General features: G+C 44.9%; 1 protein-coding gene across 3 annotated transcripts; it reads left to right on the forward strand.

The window, feature by feature from the left end:
* The first annotated feature begins 774 nt into the window (after positions 1-774).
* Positions 775-23,363, forward strand: LOC114912601 (cellulose synthase-like protein E6). Of its 3 annotated transcripts, none has more exons than XM_073261597.1 (8): positions 775-1,079; positions 8,795-9,113; positions 9,275-9,412; positions 20,788-20,919; positions 21,429-21,641; positions 21,831-22,055; positions 22,137-22,484; positions 22,574-23,363. In XM_073261597.1, exons 1-8 carry the CDS (start codon positions 811-813, stop codon positions 23,117-23,119), a joined length of 2,190 nt encoding a protein of 729 aa, XP_073117698.1. In that variant the 5' UTR covers positions 775-810; the 3' UTR covers positions 23,120-23,363. The 3 variants fall into 3 exon arrangements, with proteins under 3 accessions (XP_073117698.1, XP_073117696.1, XP_073117697.1); XM_073261595.1 differs by lacking the exon at positions 775-1,079 and adding an exon at positions 2,496-2,799; XM_073261596.1 differs by lacking the exon at positions 775-1,079 and adding an exon at positions 4,234-4,538.
* Positions 23,364-23,427: the final 64 nt, after the last annotated feature.

Below are 23,427 nucleotides of genomic sequence, written 5' to 3' on the forward strand. Positions count from 1 at the left end.
TCTTGTTATATATATGTGGCAATAAAGTTGAGAACAACTCTTTCTTCCTATCGATTTCTTTTATTGAAATTATTTTTGATCCAGGACTGGTCCTAATTCGATCTTATCGCAAACTCATTTTATTCCTATCTTTCGATAAAGGAACATAATTTTTTTTTTTTAAGTACACAGAAGGAAGCAAAAGAGTGCATGAATAAGGCATCCTACCATAGTTATTATTGTTTTAGAGGGAGCATGAGAGGAGTGTTAGTTTTAGAATTAAAATTTTGGTGGTGGTTGTGGATGGGTGGCCTAGCAGAATACGGAATGGGTAGTAGCCGATAAAGTAAGGGGATGGATTTAGGTTGGGACAGATGGTGACATGATCGACGTCAAGAAGGGTTAAGCGAGCCGGATGTCGCTATAGAGAGCTGTAACCTTTTTTTTTTATGGTTACCACTTCATTCAATCATAAAGACGATCATGTTAAACAAGGCAATATATTTATCGAATTAGATGCTATGAATATGTTTATCTTAAATACTGTAACGGCCATTAAGGGATTATTAAATAATATGACGGTCATTAAGGAATTATTGGATTGCATGGTGTGCATGAACAACTGTCACTCTCCAATAATGTAACAGCCATCAAGGGATGTACAACTATTTATGGCATAATTTGATAATTAGATTACCAGACAATTTTAATCCACACTCTCATGAGGATATTATTTACTTATCATCCATGCTGAATAAGTATTTATTGAACACTATATATATAACCAACTTATCTCATGAGCACAAACGAGAAACACAGAGAGAGAGAGAGATGGGAGAGAGTTATGAATCTCTGTTTGAAGCAAAGCAAGCAAAAGGTAGGCTTGCATACAAGTTGTTTGCATGCTCCATGTTGGTGGGCATATGTTTGATATGGTTCTATAGAGCAACTCATGTCCCAGGATGGGGAGAGCAAGGGAGATGGGCATGGATTGGGATATTTGTAGCCGAGCTTTGGTTCGGCTTCTACTGGATCATCACTCAGTCAGTACGCTGGAGCCCCATCTATTACTACACTCACACGGAGAAGCTCTCTCAGCGGTAATATTCTCATTCATAATTAACATGCCCATATATTTCTTAGCTTCCCTTTTTTTTTTTTCCCTAAGAGAGAGAAAAGAACATGCCCATTGGCCCAAGGTCAGAAACTCAGAACCGGTAGACTTCATCAGGATATGTTGGAGAGAATCATTTATAAACATTCAAACCGTCACTCCTTTTTTTTTTTCCTGATAAGCGGAAAAAAAAAAAATGGAGCATCCAAAGCTGTACGACCATGCATATTGGTTTTCTAAGGGGATACTGCTTCAGTTTCCAAAGTTTCATGAGACCAAATTTTATGAAATATAATTTATATGAAATAAGAATTCATTGATAAACAATTTTTTTTTAAAGTTTTTAAGTAGATTTCAATTTCGGCGATGAGCTCTCCATGTAAACCAGCCAAATTACCAATTTTCAGGGATGCAAACCAGTGGTTATATGTTCACTTTATTTTTTATTGTTCTTGGAACGATCATCAGGGCTGCTTAGTCTTATTGGAACGAAAATATTTTGGGGTTCATACCTAGCATCAATAAAATGCCTTACACCATGTGTCACAAAAGTATTTTCCATCAAAAAATGTGAACCATCCTTGTACTGCTACGACAGTTTTGAATGGCATCATAGGCTTTTCTTTATTTTTTTTTTCTGTTATATATGGGGCAATAAAGTTGGGAACAACTCTTTCATCCTATCGATTTTTTTATTGAAATTACTTTTGATCCAAGACTGATCCTAATTCGATCTTATCGCAAACTCATTTTATTCCTATCTTTCAATAAAAAAATATAATTTTTTTTTTAAGTACACAGAAGGAAGCAAAAGAGTGCATGAATAAGGCATCCTACCATAGTTATTATTGTTTTAGAAGGAGCATGAGAGGAGGATTAGTTTTAGAATTAAAATTCTGGTGGTGGTTGTGGATGGGTGGCCTAGCAGAATACGGAATGGGTAGTAGCCGACAAAGTAAGGGGATGGATTTAGGTTGGGACAAATGGTGACATGATCGACGCCAAGGAGGGTTAAGCGAGCCGGATGTCGCTATAGAGAGCTGTAATCTTTTTTTTGATAGTTACCACTTCATTCAATCATAAAGACGACCATGTTAAACAAGACAATATATTTATCGAATTGGATGCTATGAATAGGTTTCTCTTAAATACTGTAACGGCCATTAAGGGATTATTAAATAATATGACGGCCATTAAGGAATTATTGGATTGCATGGTGTGCATGATCAACTGTCACTCTCCAATAATGTAACAGCCATCAAGGGATGTACAACTATTTATGGCATAATTTGATAATTAGATTACCAGACAATTTTAATCCACACTCTCATGAGGATATTATTTACTTATCATCCATGCTGAATAAGTATTTATTGAACACTATATATATAACCAACTTATCTCATGAGCACAAACGAGAGAGAGAGAGAGAGAGAGATGGGAGAGAGTTATGAATCTCTGTTTGAAGCAAAGCAAGCAAAAGGTAGGCTTGCATACAAGTTGTTTGCATGCTCCATGTTGGTGGGCATATATTTGATATGGTTCTATAGAGCAACTCATGTCCCAGGATGGGGAGAGCAAGGGAGATGGGCATGGATTGGGATATTTGTAGCCGAGCTTTGGTTCGGCTTCTACTGGATCATCACTCAGTCAGTACGCTGGAGCCCCATCTATTACTGCACTCACACGGAGAAGCTCTCTCAGCGGTAATATTCTCATTCATAATTAACATGCCCATATATTTCTTAGCTTCCCTTTTTTTTTTTCCCTAAGAGAGAGAAAAGAACATGCCCATTGGCCCAAGGTCAGAAACTCAGAACCGGTAGACTTCATCAGGATATGTTGCAGAGAATCATTTATAAACATTCAAACCGTCACTCCTTTTTTTTTTTTCCTGATAAGCGAAAAAAAAAAAATGGAGCATCCAAAGCTGTACGACCATGGATATTGGTTTTCTAAGGGGATACTGCTTCAGTTTCCAAAGTTTCGTGAGACCAAATTTTATGAAATATAATTTATATGAAATAAGAATTCATTGATAAATGGTTTCTTTTTAAAGTTTTTAAGTAGAAATCAATTTCGGCGACGAGCTCTCCAGTGGTTTATATGAACCAGCCAAATTACCAATTTTCAGGGATGCAAACCAGTGGTTATATGTTCACTTTATTTTTTATTGTTCTTGGAACGATCATCAGGGCTGCTTAGTCTTATTGAAATGAAAATATTTTGGGGTTCATACCTAGCATCAATAAAATGCCTTACGCCATGTGTCACAAAAGCGTTTTCTATCAAAAAATGTGAACCATCCTTGTACTGCTATGACAGTTTTGAATGGCATCATAGGCTTTTCTTTATTTATTTTTTTTCTTGTTATATATATGTGGCAATAAAGTTGAGAACAACTCTTTCTTCCTATCGATTTCTTTTATTGAAATTATTTTTGATCCAGGACTGGTCCTAATTCGATCTTATCGCAAACTCATTTTATTCCTATCTTTCGATAAAGGAACATAATTTTTTTTTTTTTAAGTACACAGAAGGAAGCAAAAGAGTGCATGAATAAGGCATCCTACCATAGTTATTATTGTTTTAGAGGGAACATGAGAGGAGTGTTAGTTTTAGAATTAAAATTTTGGTGGTGGTTGTGGATGGGTGGCCTAGCAGAATACGGAATGGGTAGTAGCCGATAAAGTAAGGGGATGGATTTAGGTTGGGACAGATGGTGACATGATCGACGTCAAGAAGGGTTAAGCGAGCCGGATGTCGCTATAGAGAGCTGTAACCTTTTTTTTTGATGGTTACCACTTCATTCAATCATAAAGACGACCATGTTAAACAAGGCAATATATTTATCGAATTAGATGCTATGAATAGGTTTATCTTAAATACTGTAACGGCCATTAAGGGATTATTAAATAATATGACGGTCATTAAGGAATTATTGGATTGCATGGTGTGCATGAACAACTGTCACTCTCCAATAATGTAACAGCCATCAAGGGATGTACAACTATTTATGGCATAATTTGATAATTAGATTACCAGACAATTTTAATCCACACTCTCATGAGGATATTATTTACTTATCATCCATGCTGAATAAGTATTTATTGAACACTATATATATAACCAACTTATCTCATGAGCACAAACGAGAAACACAGAGAGAGAGAGAGATGGGAGAGAGTTATGAATCTCTGTTTGAAGCAAAGCAAGCAAAAGGTAGGCTTGCATACAAGTTGTTTGCATGCTCCATGTTGGTGGGCATATGTTTGATATGGTTCTATAGAGCAACTCATGTCCCAGGATGGGGAGAGCAAGGGAGATGGGCATGGATTGGGATATTTGTAGCCGAGCTTTGGTTCGGCTTCTACTGGATCATCACTCAGTCAGTACGCTGGAGCCCCATCTATTACTACACTCACACAGAGAAGCTCTCTCAGCGGTAATATTCTCATTCATAATTAACATGCCCATATATTTCTTAGCTTCCCTTTTTTTTTTTTCCTAGGAGAGAGAAAAGAACATGCCCATTGGCCCAAAGTCAGAAACTCAGAACCGGTAGACTTCATCAGGATATGTTGGAGAGAATCGTTTATAAACATTCAAACCGTCACTCCTTTTTTTTTTCCTGATAAGCGAAAAAAAAAAAATGGAGCATCCAAAGCTGTACGACCATGGATATTGGTTTTCTAAGGGGATACTGCTTCAGTTTCCAAAGTTTCATAAGACCAAATTTTATGAAATATAATTTATATGAAATAAGAATTCATTGATAAACGAATTTTTTTTTAAGTTTTTAAGTAGATATCAATTTCGGCGACGAGCTCTCCATGTGAACCAGCCAAATTACCAATTTTCAGGGATGCAAACCAGTGGTTATATGTTCACTTTATTTTTTATTGTTCTTGGAACGATCATCAGGGCTGCTTAGTCTTATTGGAACGAAAATATTTTGGGGTTCATGCCTAGCATCAATAAAATGCCTTACGCCATGTGTCACAAAAGCGTTTTCCATCAAAAAATGTGAACCATCCTTGTACTGCTATGACAGTTTTGAATGGCATCATAGGCTTTTCTTTATTTTTTTTTCCTGTTATATATGGGGCAATTAAGTTGGGAACAACTCTTTCTTCCTATCGATTTTTTTATTGAAATTATTTTTGATCCAGGACTGATCCTAATTTGATCTTATCGCAAACTCATTTTATTCCTATCTTTCAATAAAAGAATATAATTTTTTTTTTTTAAGTACACAGAAGGAAGCAAAAGAATGCATGAATAAGGCATCCTACCATAGTTATTATTGTTTTAGAGGGAGCATGAGAGGAGGGTTAGTTTTAGAATTAAAATTCTGGTGATGGTTGTGGATGGGTGGCCTAGCAGAATACGGAATGGGTAGTAGCCGACAAAGTAAGGGGTTGAATTTAGGTTGGGATAGATGGTGACATGATCAACGCCAAGGAGGGTTAAGCGAGCCGGATGACGCTATAGAGAGCTGTAACCTTTTTTTTTGATAGTTAGCACTTCATTCAATCATAAAGATGACCATGTTAAACAAGGCAATATATTTATCGAATTGGAAGCTATGGATAGATTTCTCTTAAATACTGTAACGGCCATTAAGGGATTATTAAATAATGTGATGGCCATTAAGGAATTATTGGATTGCATGGTGTGCATGAACAGCTGTCACTCTCCAATAATGTAACAGCCATCAAGGGATGTACAACTATTTATGGCATAATTTGATAATTCTTAAAAGTTATTTTATTTAAAAATATTTATATAAAAAAATAAATTTTATCATATTTAGTTGATGAAAGAATTATTTTCAAATAATGGTACCAAAATAATTATTATGTTTGACTAGAATATTGCTAAATTTTCAACAATACTCTTGAATAAATAATTTAGTAATTTTTTTGTTCGATCTATTTATTTATAATTTATGACATAAAAATTATCAATATAGAGACCATTTCAAATATTGAGATATACTTACATGAGTTAATGAATATTTTTAATTTAATTATATATCTATTAGAAAATATATATCTTGTTATCAATAGATTTTAATACATTTTTAATATTTAAATATATATTATTTATAAATCTTCTAAATATGTTCATTAGTAAATAAATATTATTTCTTGACAAATCTATTGTTAGATTTATTAATAATTAATAAATATTTATTAATTATTCACTAAAATTAATATTTAGAAAAATTATAGACATCCCTTCAAGTTTGTATCATTTATACTTAGACTCTAAAAATTTAAGAAGTATCAATTTATCATGAAAACTTCAAATTTGTTGTAATATTACATATCTGTCAATTTGAATACTAACATTATTAACAAAGTGAGAAAGAAGACAAAAAATATTTTAATTTGATTCAGATAGGCTATCCTCTGTAATTTATCCACCTCCATAGATCTTAAAGTACTCAATTTTCTGTTATCTATCCACTTACATGGATCTCATAATACTCTATTATCTATAATTTATCCACTTGCATAGGTTTTAAAGTGCTCTATTCTTTATCATTCATTTGCCAACACAGATTTTAAAATGCTCCAGCTTCAATTATCCATCTACATGCACAACTCTTAGAGTTAAGTTCTTTGTCATCCATCTACTTGCACGGATCTCAAAGTGCTTCCTTTGTGATCCACTTATTTGCATATATCTCAAAGCGCTTCATCTATGATCAATTCGCCTGCATAGCTCTTAAAATATTCCATCTCTATCATCTCACTAATTACATAGATCTTAAAATATTATATCTTCTATTATTAATTTACTGTACAGATCTTAAAGTACTTCATCCTTTACTATCTAACCACATCCATAAATCTCAAAGTGTGCTGTCCCCTATCATCCAATAGCCATACAAATTTGAAAGTACTTAGTTATTTATCATTTATCTACCTACATAGATCTCAAAGTACTCTATCTTTTATTATTAATTCGTCCATCTACATGGATTTTGAAGTGCTTCACACTTTGTCATTCATCTGCTTGCACAAATCTCAAAGTAGTTCATCCTCTATCATCCATCAGCCTACACAAATCTCAAAGCAATTTATCATGCATTTGCATATATAGATCTCAAAGTACTTCATTCTTTATTATTTATTTACTTATATAGTTGATAAAGACTTCATCCTCTATAATTTATCAATTTGCACAGATCTTAAAGTATTTCATTCTTTTCACCCATCAACTTGCACAGATCTTAAAGCGCTCTATCTTGTCATTCATCCACTGACACAGAACTTAAAGCGTTACTCTCCCACCCCTTCGTATTAATTACCACCAAAATAATAGCTTATTGCTAGGTTAGTAAGAACGACAATACCGAAATTTTACAAAAAGTTATTTATCATATGATCCTTATATGATAATATTTTTAATGGAGATAGACAGTTAGACTATATTGCAATAAATTTAAAATTTTTGTGGCCAATTGACATTTTTAAAACTTTTGAGGTCTAAGTGTGACCCAGACTTGAAGAAATACTAATGTAATTTTTTTACTAATATATATTAACAAATATATTTATATATTAGTTATATTATTATTTATAAATAATAGTTTTTAATATTTTAATATATGAATTATCATCAATAATTTATTATATTAATTATAATGACTAATTAATAAATATATATAATGTTTATTAAAGTTAATATTTTGATAAATATTTAAGGACTAATATACTTGTAATATATTAACATAACAAATATAATATTAATATAATATTCATGATGGTATTTCTATTAAAAAAATGATAATTTTGTATTACCTTCGTTCAGTAATCTATGGTGAGAAATAAACTGATAATATTTCTTTTATTCTTTTATCCGCATAGAATCTATCATTTATTTTATCATTTTTTTAAATTTTTTTATCAAATATGATAATTTGATATAAAATTTATTTTCTTATATCAGATAATCTTCAACCAAATGAACTTTGCAAAATACCCACCACATAAGGATGGGGCACGGGCCAGGTGCGTTAGGTTGAGGTAATAGCAAACCGATGTTGGGCTTCCGTTGTTAGGATCGCAATTTTTAAGATCAAATGTGATGGAAGTTCAGTAAGTCGGGCAATCGGTTGTGCCGTTACTTCCGGATTGAAGAAATAAAATTTAGTGTCTATTCGAGTTGGATTCTGGTCCAAATGACGGACCTAAATCTGTCTTTATTTTACTCTTATCTTGGTTTATGACATAGACTTTCTAACCAAAAAAAATCGTACTCTCAACGAGTCCGATCAAAATCAAGAAGAGGGCAAGATTGATAAGACTAAACCTGTCCTTGTAGTTTTACTTTTATTTCTACTTTGTAGTCTACCTTGCATAACCAAAACCATTTCATTTATTTAAAAGCAGGATGAGAGACAGTCTGGCCGATATTATGATGAAAGCTCAATTATATCCAGAGAATCGGTGACAAAAATCAATTATGATTTTACCAACTCAATTATTTTTTAATTTTACCATTACGGTGCGAATTCCACTACCTAAGTTTCTACAATGAAAATATTCTGCGTTATATCATTTCCCCACATTACATCATTCGTGCATTCAAAAAAAAAAAAAAAAATCATGACGAATGTAAATTGTGCATTCTATGCATGACAAGTGCATTGATGTATAACTTTCTTACTTTTGTCATTTTAAACAGAGATGAAACCGAGTGGCCAAACGTAGACATATTCGTATGCACTGCAGACCCTATTGCAGAGCCGCCCACCCTAGTCGTCTCTACGGTCCTATCAGCAATGGCTTACAATTACCCTCCCGAGAAGATCAGTGTCTACCTCTCTGATGATGCTGGGTCCGTTCTGACCTTCTATGGCCTTTGGGAAGCATCTCACTTTGCAAAGCATTGGCTTCCATTTTGTAAGAAATATAATGTGGAGCCACGGTCACCAGCTGCCTATTTTTCCAAATTATGCAACCCCCCCGATGCATGCAACCCCACTGAATGGTCTTCCATGAAGGTAATAGGATGACCAAGTGGCATGGCTCAATTTTTATAAATATTTACCAGTTAGCCGGCCCATGATCAACCTTAATTTCTGATTTGCTGTGAAAAAAAAGCTTTGTTCATTGAAGGAACGCTTGTAGTAAATTAACTTGTCATCATATTTCCGTTTTGCAGAATCTATATGAAGAGATGACAGATCGCATCGATTCGGTGGTAATGTTAGGCAAAATCCCTGAAGAACTCAGAGCAAATAAAGGATTTTCTGAATGGAGTTCGGGGATGACTTCGCGGAATCATCCACCCATCATTCAGGTACTACTACACCTGGAAGAACAAAATAAGGCCTTATTAATTGGTTGTGTTGGGGAATACCGACCGACCCCACTTACGCCGACTCATCATCGGGCTTACATGAACGATGGCTGCCGACCGACCGACGGCTGCCGACCGACCGAGGATGCATCGGTCGGACGGACCTTCTTCTCTCTCTTGATCGGCTGCACTATGGAGTCCGACGCCCGACTCTGGCAACGCGCCCGACTAACTGTCGGAGGGGCCCCGAATTTCCACCCGACGTCCCTCAACCAGCCGCCGACCTATAGTCGGTCGGCTCCCTCAGATGCCGTATGGCTGCCAGAAACTGTCGGCCCTGACAACGGCATGCGGCACTGCCGCCTAGGGGCATTATCCCACCTAAGGCATAGGTCAACCCTAGCGATTTGACAGCCCCACGATGATTTGACAATCTCACGGCGATTTGACACCCTCACGGCGACTCTGACAGTCCTCAGTGAGTTGACAATTCTTCAATTGTCCGTGCCATTAATGACGACGCCATACCATGCTCCACTATATATATCGGGGAAGGCAACAGTGCTAGAGGTCGATTCGAAACCCCCTGAACCCCTTCTCTCTCTCTCTCTCTCGTTGAGCTCCTTGTTTTCTTTTCACTGTTGCCTAGTCTCCTCTCTGACTTGACCGTCGGAGGGTCCCCGCCGGAGCCACCTCGGGAGCCACCTCCGGTCAGCGTGAACTTTCTTTTGCAGGCGCTCGTTCCCGGCGACCAGGCGACGAGGGGATTGGCCGCAACAGATTGGCGCGCCAGGAAGGGGACGCAGTGACAAGTTAGTGCTTCATTGACAGCACCAGGGATTGCGACCCCCATGGAACTTGAAACATCTTCCAAGATGACAAAGACAAGAGCTCAGCGATCGAGGATCACTGGATCGACGAGGCGCTCTTCCCACCGGGAAGAGGCCTCTCCTCCACCCTCCATGGTGAAACCTAGCTCTCCGCACCCCATGGTGACCACAGAGGTGCAGATCCCAGCGATCGTGCGGCAGATGACCGTTCTGACGGATGCGGTCAAAAGCCTTCAGCAACAACCGATCCGGTTGCCGCCTTCACCGACCGGGCAATCGACGGCACGTCCGATGCCCTCCAGGAGCAGCCGCTGACGCCCGCATCGGTCTCTGTCGCCTCCGCAGGAGCACCTACCACAGCGCTCCTATCGAGAGAAGGAGGGGCGGCCGCGGCGCGACACCCATCGATCTCGACGGCCTTCTCCCTCCCAGCTGGAACGAGCAAGGAAGGAGAAGCGACCGCGAACGCCGTCCGCCTCTCTCTCGGACTCTTCCGGAGACTCCACTCTTGGGGTCTCCGAGCACCAACGGATCGACGACTACGAACGCAGGTTCGAGAAAATCGACCGTCGGCTTGCCCAGCTGCAGGTGGACGGGCAGAAGTCCTCGAACGACATCGACTTTCAGACCACCCAACCTCTCTCCCGACTCATCCTCGACGAACCGATCCCCAGTCGGTTCAAGATGCCGCACGTGGAGCCCTACGACGGCTCCACCGACCCAATCGACCATCTGGAGAGCTACAAAGCTCTCATGACGATTCAAGGGGCAACCGACGCTCTCCTTTGCATCGGCTTCCCCGCCACGCTCCGCAAAGCTGCCAGGGCTTGGTACTCCGATCTTTGATCGGGAAGTATCCACTCCTTTGGGCAGCTCGAGCACTCTTTCATGGCCCACTTCAGCACCAGTCGGAAGCCGTCACGAACCTCGGACAGTCTTTTCTCCCTCAAACAGGAAGAAAATGAAACACTCCGACACTTCGTGACGCGATTCAACGCGGCCACGCTTGAGGTCCGGGACCTCAACGAAGACATAGCCATCTCGGCCATGAAACGGAGGCTAAGGACATCCCAATTCACTTACTCCCTGGACAAGACCCTCCCTCGGACGTATGCCGAACTATTGGAGTGTGCATACAAGTACATGCACGCGGATGAAGGAGCCTCCGACCGGTGCTTGACCGAGTTCAAGGGCCCGAAGGAGAAGCGAAGAAAGGGTCGGGACCCTGCCGTGCCCAGCAGGCCCCCGACCGATAGTCGGGTCTCACCCCCACAGCGGAACCAGAGGTCGCCCCGACAGCGGAGCCCAAGGCCGACACGCCCCAGGTACGACTCCTACACTCTTCGCTCTGCTCTTTGTGCGCAGATTTTGATGGAGATCGAAGGAGAAGAGTACCTGCGACGGCCTCTGCCTCTGAAGGCAAAGGTCCTCAACTGACGGAAGTACTGTTGATTCCATCGAGGCCACGGCCACAATACCGAGCAATGCATCCAGCTCAAGGATGAGATCGAAGCTCTCATCCATCGAGGATATCTCGATAAATTCCAGAGGAATCCGCCGACTCAACCCGTTGCCGACCGACGACCCCAGCCGACTGAAGAAGCGACGGCTAATCAGCCTACGATCGGGGTCATCAATATGATTTCTAAACGACTGGGCCTGGGGACGTCTGTCGGAGGGGAGCCGACGAAGAAGCTGTGCCCGGACGACGTAATTACTTTTACAGAAGATGATGTTCGGGGCATCCAAACTCCCCACAACGATGCTGTTGTTGTCTCGACAACAATAGCGAACTATGATGTAAAAATTTTTTTTGTAGATAATGAAAGTTCAACGAACGTTCTGTTTTACTCGACCTTCTCTCGGATGCGACTGTCGATCGACCGACTCAAGAAGGTCTCTACGCCCTTGATAGGCTTTGCTGGGGACGCTGTCACGATGGAAAGAGAAGTTACTTTGCCCATGACAGTTGGCACCGAACCACGACAAAGCACAGTCCATTTGACTTTTGCGGTCATCCAAGTGTCTTCGGCTTACAACACCATACTTGGAAGACCCGGACTGAACACCCTCAGGGCGATAGTTTCGACGTATCATCTCCTGGTTTGGTTTCCGACCAAAAATGGAGTCAGGGAGATACGCGGAGACCAACAGCTCGCTCGTCGATGCTTTCAGATCTCCGCTCAAAGCGAGGAGTTGAAGGACTCCCTGACGATCAACAAGCTAGACCAACGGGAGGAGGAAGAACGGAGAAAACCGGCCGAACAGCTCATTCCCATCTCAATAGCAGAGAATCCCGACCGAACGGTATGGGTCGGGTCTCAACTACCCGACCCAGAATGACGACGGTTGGCGGAGCTGCTGAAGGCCAACGCCGACATATTCGCTTGGTCGGCAGCAGATATGTCGGGCATCCCTCCGAAGACAATAATGCAGCGACTCAACATCGACCCAACAATGAGGCCGGTGAGGCAGAAGAAAAGGTCTTTTGCTCCTGAAAGATAGAAGGCCATCGACGAAGAAGTGGACAAGCTACTTGAGGTAGGCTTCATCAGAGAAACTACATATCCCGATTGGCTCGCCAATGTCGTCATGGTGAAGAAAGCTAATGGAAAGTGGAGGATTTACATCGACTACACTGACTTGAATCGGGCCTGTCCGAAGGACAGCTTTCCACTTTCGAAGATCGACCAGCTGGTGGATGCGACGTCCGGTTATCGACTGCTCAGCTTCATGGACGCCTTCGTCGGGTATAATCAGATCCGAATGGTGCCCGAAGATGAGGAGCACACTGCCTTCGTGACCCCCAAGGGCCTCTACTGCTACAGAGTGATGCCCTTCGGACTGAAGAACGTCGGAGCCACCTACCAACGACTCATTAATAAGGTCTTCAAAGACCAGATCGGGTGCAGTATGGAAGTATATGTGGACGACATGCTGGTAAAGAGTGCGCAGACTGCAGATCATGTTCGAGATCTCGAAGAAGCTTTCCGCACTCTACGACAACATCGAATGAAGCTGAATCTGACTAAGTGCGCTTTTGGAGTGACCTCAGAGAAGTTTCTCGGGTTCCTCATTTTGCAATGAGGGATCGAGGCCAACCCCAAGAAAATCAAGATAATCATCGACATGCACCACCCGAACACCAAGAAGGAGGTCCAGCAGCTGAATGGAAAAATCATTGCTCTCAGTCGATTCATCTCTCGATCGGTCGAAAGATGCCTCCCGTTCTTCAAGACCCTGAGGCAGGTGAAGGGCTTCTCTTGGTCGGACGAGTGCCGACGGGCCTTCGAGGATTTGAAGGAGTACCTGGCTTCTCCGCCGTTGCTTGTGAAGCCAGAGGTCGGGGAGACACTGTATCTCTATTTGGCCACTTCCCCCGAGGTGGTTAGTTCGGTGCTCGTCCGAGAGAACGAGAGCCGAATTCATCAACCTATATACTACACCAGCAAAGTGCTTCGCGGTGCTGAAGCTCGATACTCGAAGACAGAAAAGATGATTTTTGCCCTGACCGTCTCCGCGCAACGACTCCGCCCATACTTCCAGGTGCATGCCATTATGGTCCTCACCAACCAGCCCCTGAGGGCGATATTGCGCCGGCCCGACACATCGGGAAGACTGACGAAGTGGGCGATGAAGCTCAGCGAGTTCGACATACAGTACCGACCGTGACCTGCCTTAAAGGCCCAGGTCCTGGCCGACTTCATCGCAGAATGCCCAACGACCGACCAAGGATCGGAAGGTGAGAACCCCGGGGGAACCACGGTCTTCGAGCCTGACCCGGTGTCCACCTGGGTACTGCACATCGACGGAGCTTCAAATGCTCAGGGGAGCGGGGTTGGGTTCCTGCTCACCAACTCGGAGGGGGTAGTCACTGAGTACGCCCTCCGATTCGACTTCAAAGCCTCCAATAATCAAGCCAAGTATGAAGCGCTCCTCACCGGCTTGAGGATGGCGAAGGAACTTGGGATCGACAGCCTCCGGGTATTCTCCGATTCTCAGCTAATCGTGGGGCAGGTCAAAGGCGAATTCGAGGCAAGAGATCTAGCTATGGCAAAATATCTCTAGAAAGTGAAGGATCTTATGGCGCGCCTCGAATATTTCAAGATCTCCCATATCCCCAGGTCGGAGAACGTCCGGGCCGACGCACTCTCCAGGCTGGCGACTTCAACTTACGACGCTTTGGGCCGAACGTTCATGGAGAATCTCGAGTGACCGAGCATCGACAAGGTCGAGGAGGTGCTACAACTGACGGCTGAACCAAGCTGGATGGATCCGATTGTTCGGTACCTGACCGACGGGATTAGCCCTGAAGATCCCGCAGAGGCCAGGCGGCTCCGATGGTCGGCCTCCCAATATGTGATAATGGATGGCCGACTCTACAAAAGGTCGTTCTCCCTTCCCTTGCTCAGGTGCTTGGGACCGACCGACGCAGACTACGCACTCAGAGAAGTGCACGAAGGGATCTGCGGGAGTCACTTGAGGGGTAAATCCTTGGCCTACAAGGTCCTGCGGCAAGATTACTACTGGCCCACCATGAGGAAGGATGCGGCTGAGTTGGTCCGGAAGTGTGAACCATGCCAAAAGTACACCAACGTGCAACACCGACCAGCTAACCAAATCGCTCCTATTGTCGCCCCATGGCCCTTCGCCCAGTGGGGGATCGACATTCTCGATCCTTTCCCTTCGGCATCTGGCCAAAGGAAGTTTATAGTCATCGCCATCGACTACTTCACCAAGTGGGTGGAGGTCGAGCCCCTGGCGCAGATTACTGAGCGAAAGATGGAGGACTTCGTCCAGAAGTCCATCATCTTCAGGTTCGGATTACCGCATACCATTATCACCGACAATGGGCGACAGTTCGACAACCAGGACTTCAGAGACTTCTGCGCGAGGTTTCACATCACGCACCGACTGACTTCGGTCGGGCACCCACAGTCCAACGGTGAGGTCGAGGTGACCAACCGGATCATACTACACGGGCTCAAAACCCGACTAAATGAAGCCAAAGACCTCTGGGTCGAGGAGTTGAGCTCCGTCCTGTGGGCTTACCGGACGACCCCCTGTGTTCCGACCGGGGAGTCACCTTTCAGTTTGGTCTATGGGACGGAGGCAACGATACCGCTCGAGATCAGACTGCCATCAACTAGTGTCGAGTAATATCAAGAGCCGAACAACTTCGAGTGCCGGAGAGCCGACCTAGACCTCCTCCCCGAGCTTCGGAGCGAGGCTCAACTTCGCATGGCTTCTTACCAACAGAAAGTAGCCCGATATTACAACGCCAAGGTCAAGCCAAAGCTTTTCAGGCCTGGGGATCTAGTCCTAAGAAAGGCAGAAGTCTCAAAGCCTCTAGACCAAGGGAAGCTAGCTTCGAATTGGGAAGGGCCCTACATGGTAGCGGACACCTACGGGCCAAGAGCTTACCGACTGGAGACCCTGGAGGGGAACCCCATTCTCCGGACCTGGAATGCCGACAACCTAAAGTTGTATCACCAATGAACTTTGTACCTGTTCACTCGGAATACAAGTTCAGTTTCAAATTTCAGAGTCTGGAATCTCAACTCTTCGACTATTGGTCGGCGCCCGCCAAGGGGTATGAGCCCCTATGTCCCGACTCGAACTCAGCGCCCCGCTAGAAACTGACGGCCCGATCGCCGATGATGCATCGGACGCTTACAAAGGCCGAAATATCCATGACAACGGGAGTCACACTCCTTCTACGGTCGAACTTTCGGACCAAACGATCGGCTAACTCGCCAACACAGCCCCGACCAAGAAAGGCAAAATGCCGGTGCGACCGCTGTCGCGTTCGCGACTTACCGACCGAGCTACGACCGGTCGAAGGATATTTGGCTTACCATCGTCTATCACACGATGCGACAACTGTCGCGTTCATGACTCACCGACCAAGCTACGATCGGTCGAAAGATATTCAGCTTACCACCGTCTGTCACGCGACGCGATATAAGTACCCGATGTAAGGGTATCGGGATCTGACTTATCATCGCTTCCCCGACTAAACACGTCGGACACCATCCGACTGAATGCATCGAAAGATATCCGACTGTCGGACCCCATGAAATGCTCCGACCATCGAGTCTTGCCCGACGGTCGGTCGGCTTTCAACTCGACAAACATGCCCGACTCACAACCGAGCGACGGACGTCCGACTTAAGCCTTCGATCGTCGGATTACACGACAGTCGGGAGGCTGATCCAAAGTCAGGATTTGCTCTGCCTTCGTGACGGCATGCGTTGCCGAACATCCTAACTAATCTATCGAGCTAGCGACTTATGTGATCAAAAGCATTCCACGACACATGAAAGAAGAGAGACATACAAAGAAGAAAAGTTCAAGTCCAAAAGACTTTAACTTTGATTTCATTGAAGTTCAGGTCAAGTTTACAAAACTGGGCCGAAGCCTGAATACAAGTATGACAAGCAGAAGTAAAGGAAAAATGAAAAACCGACTAGTCCTCAGAGTCAGCCTCTTCCACTAGATGACGGCTGGGGACGGTCGGCGAACCCGCTCGGGCTCCAAGAGTCGGGGCCGCTTGATCTTCGGTGGCTTGCTCCGCATCTGCTTCGGCTTCCGCCCTGGTGGTGAGGCCTCTAGGTGGTGGGTCGGTCGTCTCCTCCGTAGCTGGGGCCTCCGACTCTGGCAGAACGATGCCGTCGAGGTCAAGCTTCGGGTACAAGCTTCGAACGGCTTTCCGAGCATCCTCGTACCCCACTCGGTACGAGAGGAAGCCGCTCTCCAGAAGTTCCTCCCGGTACTCTTCTGAGTCGCAGAAGTCTTCTATGGCCCGACCCATGGCCTCCTTCGCCGACTCCGCTTCCGCCCTCGTGATGTCTGCGTCGGCCTGGACGACGGACAGACCTTCTTCAGCCTTAGCGAGGTTTCCGAGACTTACTCGAAGCTGCTCGCGTTCGGCCTTCAGCTCCTTGGAGAAGCTGTCCCTCTCGTGCCGAAGCCGACAGACGGTTTGAGACTTCTTCTTGGCATCCCAGGTCGACTGTAGCTCGGACTCCAAAGTCGCCAAGGCCTCCATGAGTCGGGAGACCTCCTCTGTGAGTCGGGAGACCTTCCCCTCAAGTTGGCCCTCCCGATCGATCGACTGCTGCAGCTGGTCGACCAGAATGACCCTGTCGGCTTCAGCGGCCACGATCTTGTCTCTCCAGGCCATGCACAGATCACCAAATTTTCGATATCCGGCCTCTAGCTCGGATATGTTGTAAACCAGCTGCACAAAACAAGACCGACCGTTAGAAGACCGAACTCACAGAAACAATAATGAAAACAAAGAAGAGAGAAACTCACCCAGATCATCATCGGGTAAAATGAAGACAGCATATCGGAGATCCGCTGATTCTTCATGGCCTCAATGTCGGCCGGGAGAAGGAGCGCCTGACACAGCTTTCTGGCCAAGTCATGGTTGGCCAGGCCCGACGCACCTTCGGGAAGTGGGAAGTCGGTCGACCCCCCACCACCGACCGACCTTCCTTCGTCGTTGGACATCATCGGGGCCTTCCCTCGGTCGGAAACCTAGGCCCTGATGTCGGAGGAGGACGGGAAGCTTGAGCCCGACCGAGTTTCCCCTGAAGGCGCAGCGGCAACAGGCGCGGGTTGCTCGGGCTCGCACGCCTCCTCCCGATCCTCCTCTGCCGGCTGAGTAGCCGGTGCACCGTCGACCGACTCCTCGACCGCCCTTCTCTCGAGCGAGGCTGTGCCCTCGCCCGATGGTCCCTCGGACGGGACTTCGACGAGCACCATCGGCACCGACAGTGCGATGACGGGCTCCGCCTCCGACCCGATCGGCTCGCTCGACGGAGCTACTTGGGGCCTCTTGGGAGGCCGCGACGGCCCGACCCCTTGTGCCGGCCTCTTCCGTACGGCGTACTGCCGTACGTCGGCTGCCGTCAGTCTCGACCTCGGTGGCATATCTACAAACGACGACAGATAGTCAACATCATAAAGGAAAGGAAAGAAGGAAGGAGAAGGAAGACGAAAAACCGACCTAAGCGAGGGACCGGACTGAGACCGACGTCGTACAGGGCCTGCTCGATGACGAGCTCCCTCTGCTTCGACACCGAAATGTCTTTCAGACGGTGGAAGTCTTTCCAGTCCTCGGCTTCCACCCGACTGTTCTCGTTCGGTTGGGTTCGGAGATTCTTTCAACGGGCAGGGAACCCCCAAGGGATAGAAGAGGAAACAAAGAAGAATTGGTTCTTCCATCCATGGATCGACGATGGAAGACCGGTGATGAAAGAAAGCCCCTTCCGAGGATTAAAGTACCACCACCCTCGGGCTTTAGGGTGGGGTCGGAGGACGAAGAAGGCTCGGAAGAGAAAAATCCGAGGGTCAGTCGGCAAAAGCCGACACAACAGAGCAAAATTGACTATTAGCCGAATCGAGTTCGACGCGAGTTGCGCCGGGCATAGCCCGTAATAGTCAAGTACGTTTCGGACGAACTCCGGAATCGAAAAGCGAAGGCCGGCCCGAAGGTCCTCAACGTAGAAGGCCACCTGGCCCTCAGGCGGGCTATTGACCCGACCATTGGCACCAGGGGCGGACAGCCGAAATTGCTCCGTAATGCAATATTGCTCCCGGAGCCGATCGACGTTCGGCCCCGAAAATGAAGAGGCCTCCACCTTCGGGGTCGATTGAGGGTCGTCGGTCGGATCTCCTGACCGACCTCCTCTTGGAGATGTTCTGGCCATGGACTAAAACAGAAGACAGGAAATAAAGAAAAAGAAGGAGGAGACTGTGAGAAGACAAGGGAGAAGATGATGAAGACGATGAAGGCCCTCAGAAGAAAAAGAGAGAACTCCTAAGAAGAAAGAAAGCGGAGATGAGTACCTGGAACGGGGGACTATGCGGACAGAGTCTCGACGGCAAAATGGGGGGGTAGAAATCTGGATATGGGCGACCCTGTATATATAGTACCCCCGACGGTCGAGTTGAAGGCACGACCAATGAGGGATTCCCAGATCGCGCCACGTGGCGTCATTCGGGCCGTCTGTCGGCCCGACGGTTCGACGCACCCATCCTCAGATCAAGCCACGTCACCTCCATCCGCTCGAACAAACCCGGCCCAATAGCCACCTGCCACGTGGCGCAGAGGCCGTGACGTTTCATATCCCCGAAGGGGCGGCGGGAACGACGGTTTCCATTTCCAAAGAGGTGGGACGTCTGACGTCGATGGGACAGGACACCTGACACCGACAGTACGTCTGACACCGACGGGACACCAACGGGATATCTGACGTCGGTGAATCGCCTGGCATTCATGGGGCGCATGGCACCATATCAACCCACGGTACGGTCGTCAGAATCAGAACTTAATACGGTGAGAATCCACTCCTTTCGCTCGACGCTGCAGCCCAAACAAAGACATTGGCCAGCGCACCGTCTGACTCAGGAGTGGAGGGGGGCAACTGTTGGGGAATATCGATCGATCCCACTCACGCCGACTCATCGTCGGGCCCATCGGTCGGGCGGACCTTCTTCTCTCTCTTGATCGGCTGCACTATGGAGTCCGACGCCCGACTCTGGCAACGCGCCCGACTAACTATCGGAGGGGCCCCGAATTTTCACCCGATGTCCCTCAATCAGCCGCCGACCTATAGTCGGTCGGCTCCCTCAGATGCCGTACGGCTGTCAGAAACTGTCAGCCCTGACAACGGCATGCGGCACTGCCGCCTAGGGGCATTATCCCACCTAAGGCATGGGTCAACCCTAGCGATTTGACAGCCCCACGGCGATTTGACAGCCTCACGGCGATTTGACATCCTCACGGCGACTCTGACAATCCTCAGTGAGTTGACAATTCTTCAATTGTCCGCGCCATTAATGACGGCGCCATACCATGCTCCACTATATATATATCGGGGAAGGCAACAGTGCTAGAGGTCGATTCGAAACCCCCTGAACCCCTTCTCTCTCTCTCTCGTTGAGCTCCTTGTTTTCTTTTCACTGTTGCCTAGTCTCCTCTCTGACTTGACCGTCGGAGGGTCCCTGCCGGAGCTACCTCCGGTCAGCGTGGACTTTCTTTTGCAGGCGCTCGTTCCCGGAGATCAGACGACGAGGGGATTGGCCGCAATAGGTTGTATTCATACTAGACGCGTATGTGGGTTCTGTCTGATCCAAAAAAAAAAAAAAAAAAACAACCATCACTATGTGGAATTTTGAATTAGTTTATAATGGGATAATTCGGACATGACTTCAAGGTCTGAATTTTTCAAGTATTGCTAGTTGGGATGATTGAATTATTTTATAATGGAAATTTAAACTTGTTGTTCGAACTCTTTGCTGGACTGCAGGAAGAGCCTTTTGGTTCGTTGCTGTAGTAATCAATCTAATGTATTGCTAGAGTAGGAAATGTAATTGGTGAAATCATAAAAGGTGTTTTGGATCTGTGTAGCATAAGTTATGGATGAACTAAACTAGGCTATGGTTTAGAGGTTGTGCCCATCCTTCAAATGTGGGGCGATTAGAGCCGTCTCACTGGCTAATTATATTCTTTTTCTTTGTTGCTTTTTCTAGATCTTAATTGATGGGAGAGAACAAGGTTCAATAGACAGCGATGGAAATGCATTACCAACTTTGGTGTACATGGCACGAGAGAAGAGACCTCAGCATCATCATAACTTCAAAGCAGGGGCTATGAACGCATTGGTAATATAATTATGTTAGATTTCTTTTGCAATTTTAGGGAGATAGGCTTGCTTTCCTTTTTATTAATTTCTTTCTTTTTTCCCTCGCATGCATGAGCTTTCAGATCCTGTTGCAGTTAGTTGAGCCCTATAAGCAGTCCTGGGCTTAGACTATGATGAAAGCAAGTAGCAGATCAGATGTTCGATTAATGTCCTCTGATTAGATAGACCACAATGTAGACACAATCTATCATTTTTGAGAAGAACATGATCAATCTAGAATCGGTTGTAAATGGGTCTTGAATATTGCACCTGATTTGAGACTCAAACACTTGACCTAACTTTTCATGCTTGGAATCTTTAGGTGTTGCTATCGTAGTAGCCTGAAAGCGTCTGGTACTGTTACTATTGTTACTATTTTTGAAATTATATTTATGAGAGGATGTTTTAAACAACGCAACGTTATTACGTTCTTGAAATTAAATTTATGAAAAAAATAAAAATCTTTCAGCAATGCAATCTGATGTGCAGATAAGGGCATCATCAGAGATAAGCAACAGTCCGATCATCCTCAACATGGACTGTGATATGTACTCGAACAACTCGGAGTCCATCAGACATGCATTGTGCTTCTTCCTGGATGAAGAGAAGGGTCATGACATTGGCTTTGTACAATATCCCCAGGTCTTTCATAATATCACCAAGAATGATCTCTATGACAATTCCCTTAATGTGATCACTCAGGTAAGTACTAGCATAGGCTCCCCACAATCGAGGTTTCAGCTTTGTTTCTCTAGTCCTCTACTAAGTTTCACAACATAGATTGTTGCTATATCCAGTTTGGAGCATAATACCAATTAAGTAATTAGTATGGATTTTGTTATCAAATCACACATGGAGCTAATAACAAAACATTTTTGAATGTCTCTTAAGCTGGACCACCCTGGCTTGGATGGTTGGGGAGGAACTATCTATATTGGCACTGGATGCTTCCACAGAAGAGAGATCCTTTGTGGGAGAAAGTATAGCAAGGACTACAAGGAAGATTGGAAGAGAGGCGCTGAGAGGAAAATCACTAGAAGTGCTTGCATACTGGAAGAGAGAGTAAAGTCCCTTCTGACCTGCACCTATGAGCACAACACCCAATGGGGACAGGAGGTCTCTCTCTAGATATATCTACCCATCTATTTATCTTTCTATCTATCTGCTTGTACATTATCTGCTTGTCATTTAATGCAGATTGGACTGAAGTATGACTGTGCTGTGGAGGATGTCATCACTGGCCTATTAATTCAATGTAGGGGGTGGAAGTCCGTCTTCATCAATCTTCAAAGGAAAGCCTTTCTAGGTGTTGCTCCCACAACACTAGCAGAATCATTGGTGCAGCACAAAAGATGGAGTGAGGGGACTCTCCAAATCTTTCTTTCCAAGTACTGCCCCTTCATACTTGGTCGTGGCAAAATCAAGCTAGGACTTCAGATGGGCTATTGCGTTTTCGGCTTGTGGGCTCCGAACTCACTCCCTACGCTCTATTACCTTGTGATCCCTTCCCTCTGCCTCCTCAAAGGCATCTCGTTATTCCCAAAGGTACAGATATGCCTCTCTTTTTCCCTTCTATCGAGCATATATGCATGTTTGAACAAATCCTAACACGAATATCCTGATGTCAAAATTAGATCACGAGCCCATGGTTCGTGCCCTTTGCCTATGTCACCATTGGGAAACATGTGCATGGGCTCGTCGAATCACTGCAATGTGGTAACACTTTGGCTGGATGGTGGAACTCTCAAAGGATGTGGATATTGAGGAGGACCACCTCATTCCTTTATGGCATCATTGCTACCATCTTAAAGTTGCTGGGGATTTCTAAGATGGGTTTCACAATCACGGCAAAGGTGTCTGATGGCGATGCCTCTAAAAGGTACGAGCAGGAGGTTATGGAATTCGGGTCATCATCCTCAATGTTTGTTATCATAGCAGCAATTGCAATGCTAAATCTTTTCTGCTTGGTGGGAGGACTCCGAAGGCTGGTGGTAGATGGGGGAATTATGGATCTTGGGCGATTATTCATTCAAATTCTTCTCTGCGGGCTGGTCGTAGCCATCCATTTGCCCATTTATGAAGCTCTTTTCATACGAAAGGATAAAGGCAGCCTACCCCTCTCTGTCACATTTCTCTCCCTTGGTTTTGCGACGTTCGCATCTCTGCTAACTATGGTATAAATCACTAGAGTGCTGAACTGCACTTTTGGTCTTCACATGGACTCTTAATCCGTTTTATAGAATATTTTTTTCCTTCGCTTTGTAGTTGTAGTCCCGAGAGTAATGGTATCAGTTACTCCCTTGGGCCAAGTGCAATAAAGAATTCTGTCCTGGTGTGCAATAGTTACAGCCTAAAGGATACTTAAATTTTTGATAGCAAAGTTGACAAAATTTATGGTAATATGGATGTGCAGATAGAATGGAATATGTCTGGTTTTTTTTTTATTGCAAGAGAGGTTATACCACCCTTGTCTGTATTCCAAGGTTGG

The sequence above is a fragment of the Elaeis guineensis genome, chromosome 8 (genome assembly GCF_000442705.2).
Source record: "Elaeis guineensis isolate ETL-2024a chromosome 8, EG11, whole genome shotgun sequence".
Lineage (NCBI taxonomy): Eukaryota > Viridiplantae > Streptophyta > Magnoliopsida > Arecales > Arecaceae > Elaeis > Elaeis guineensis.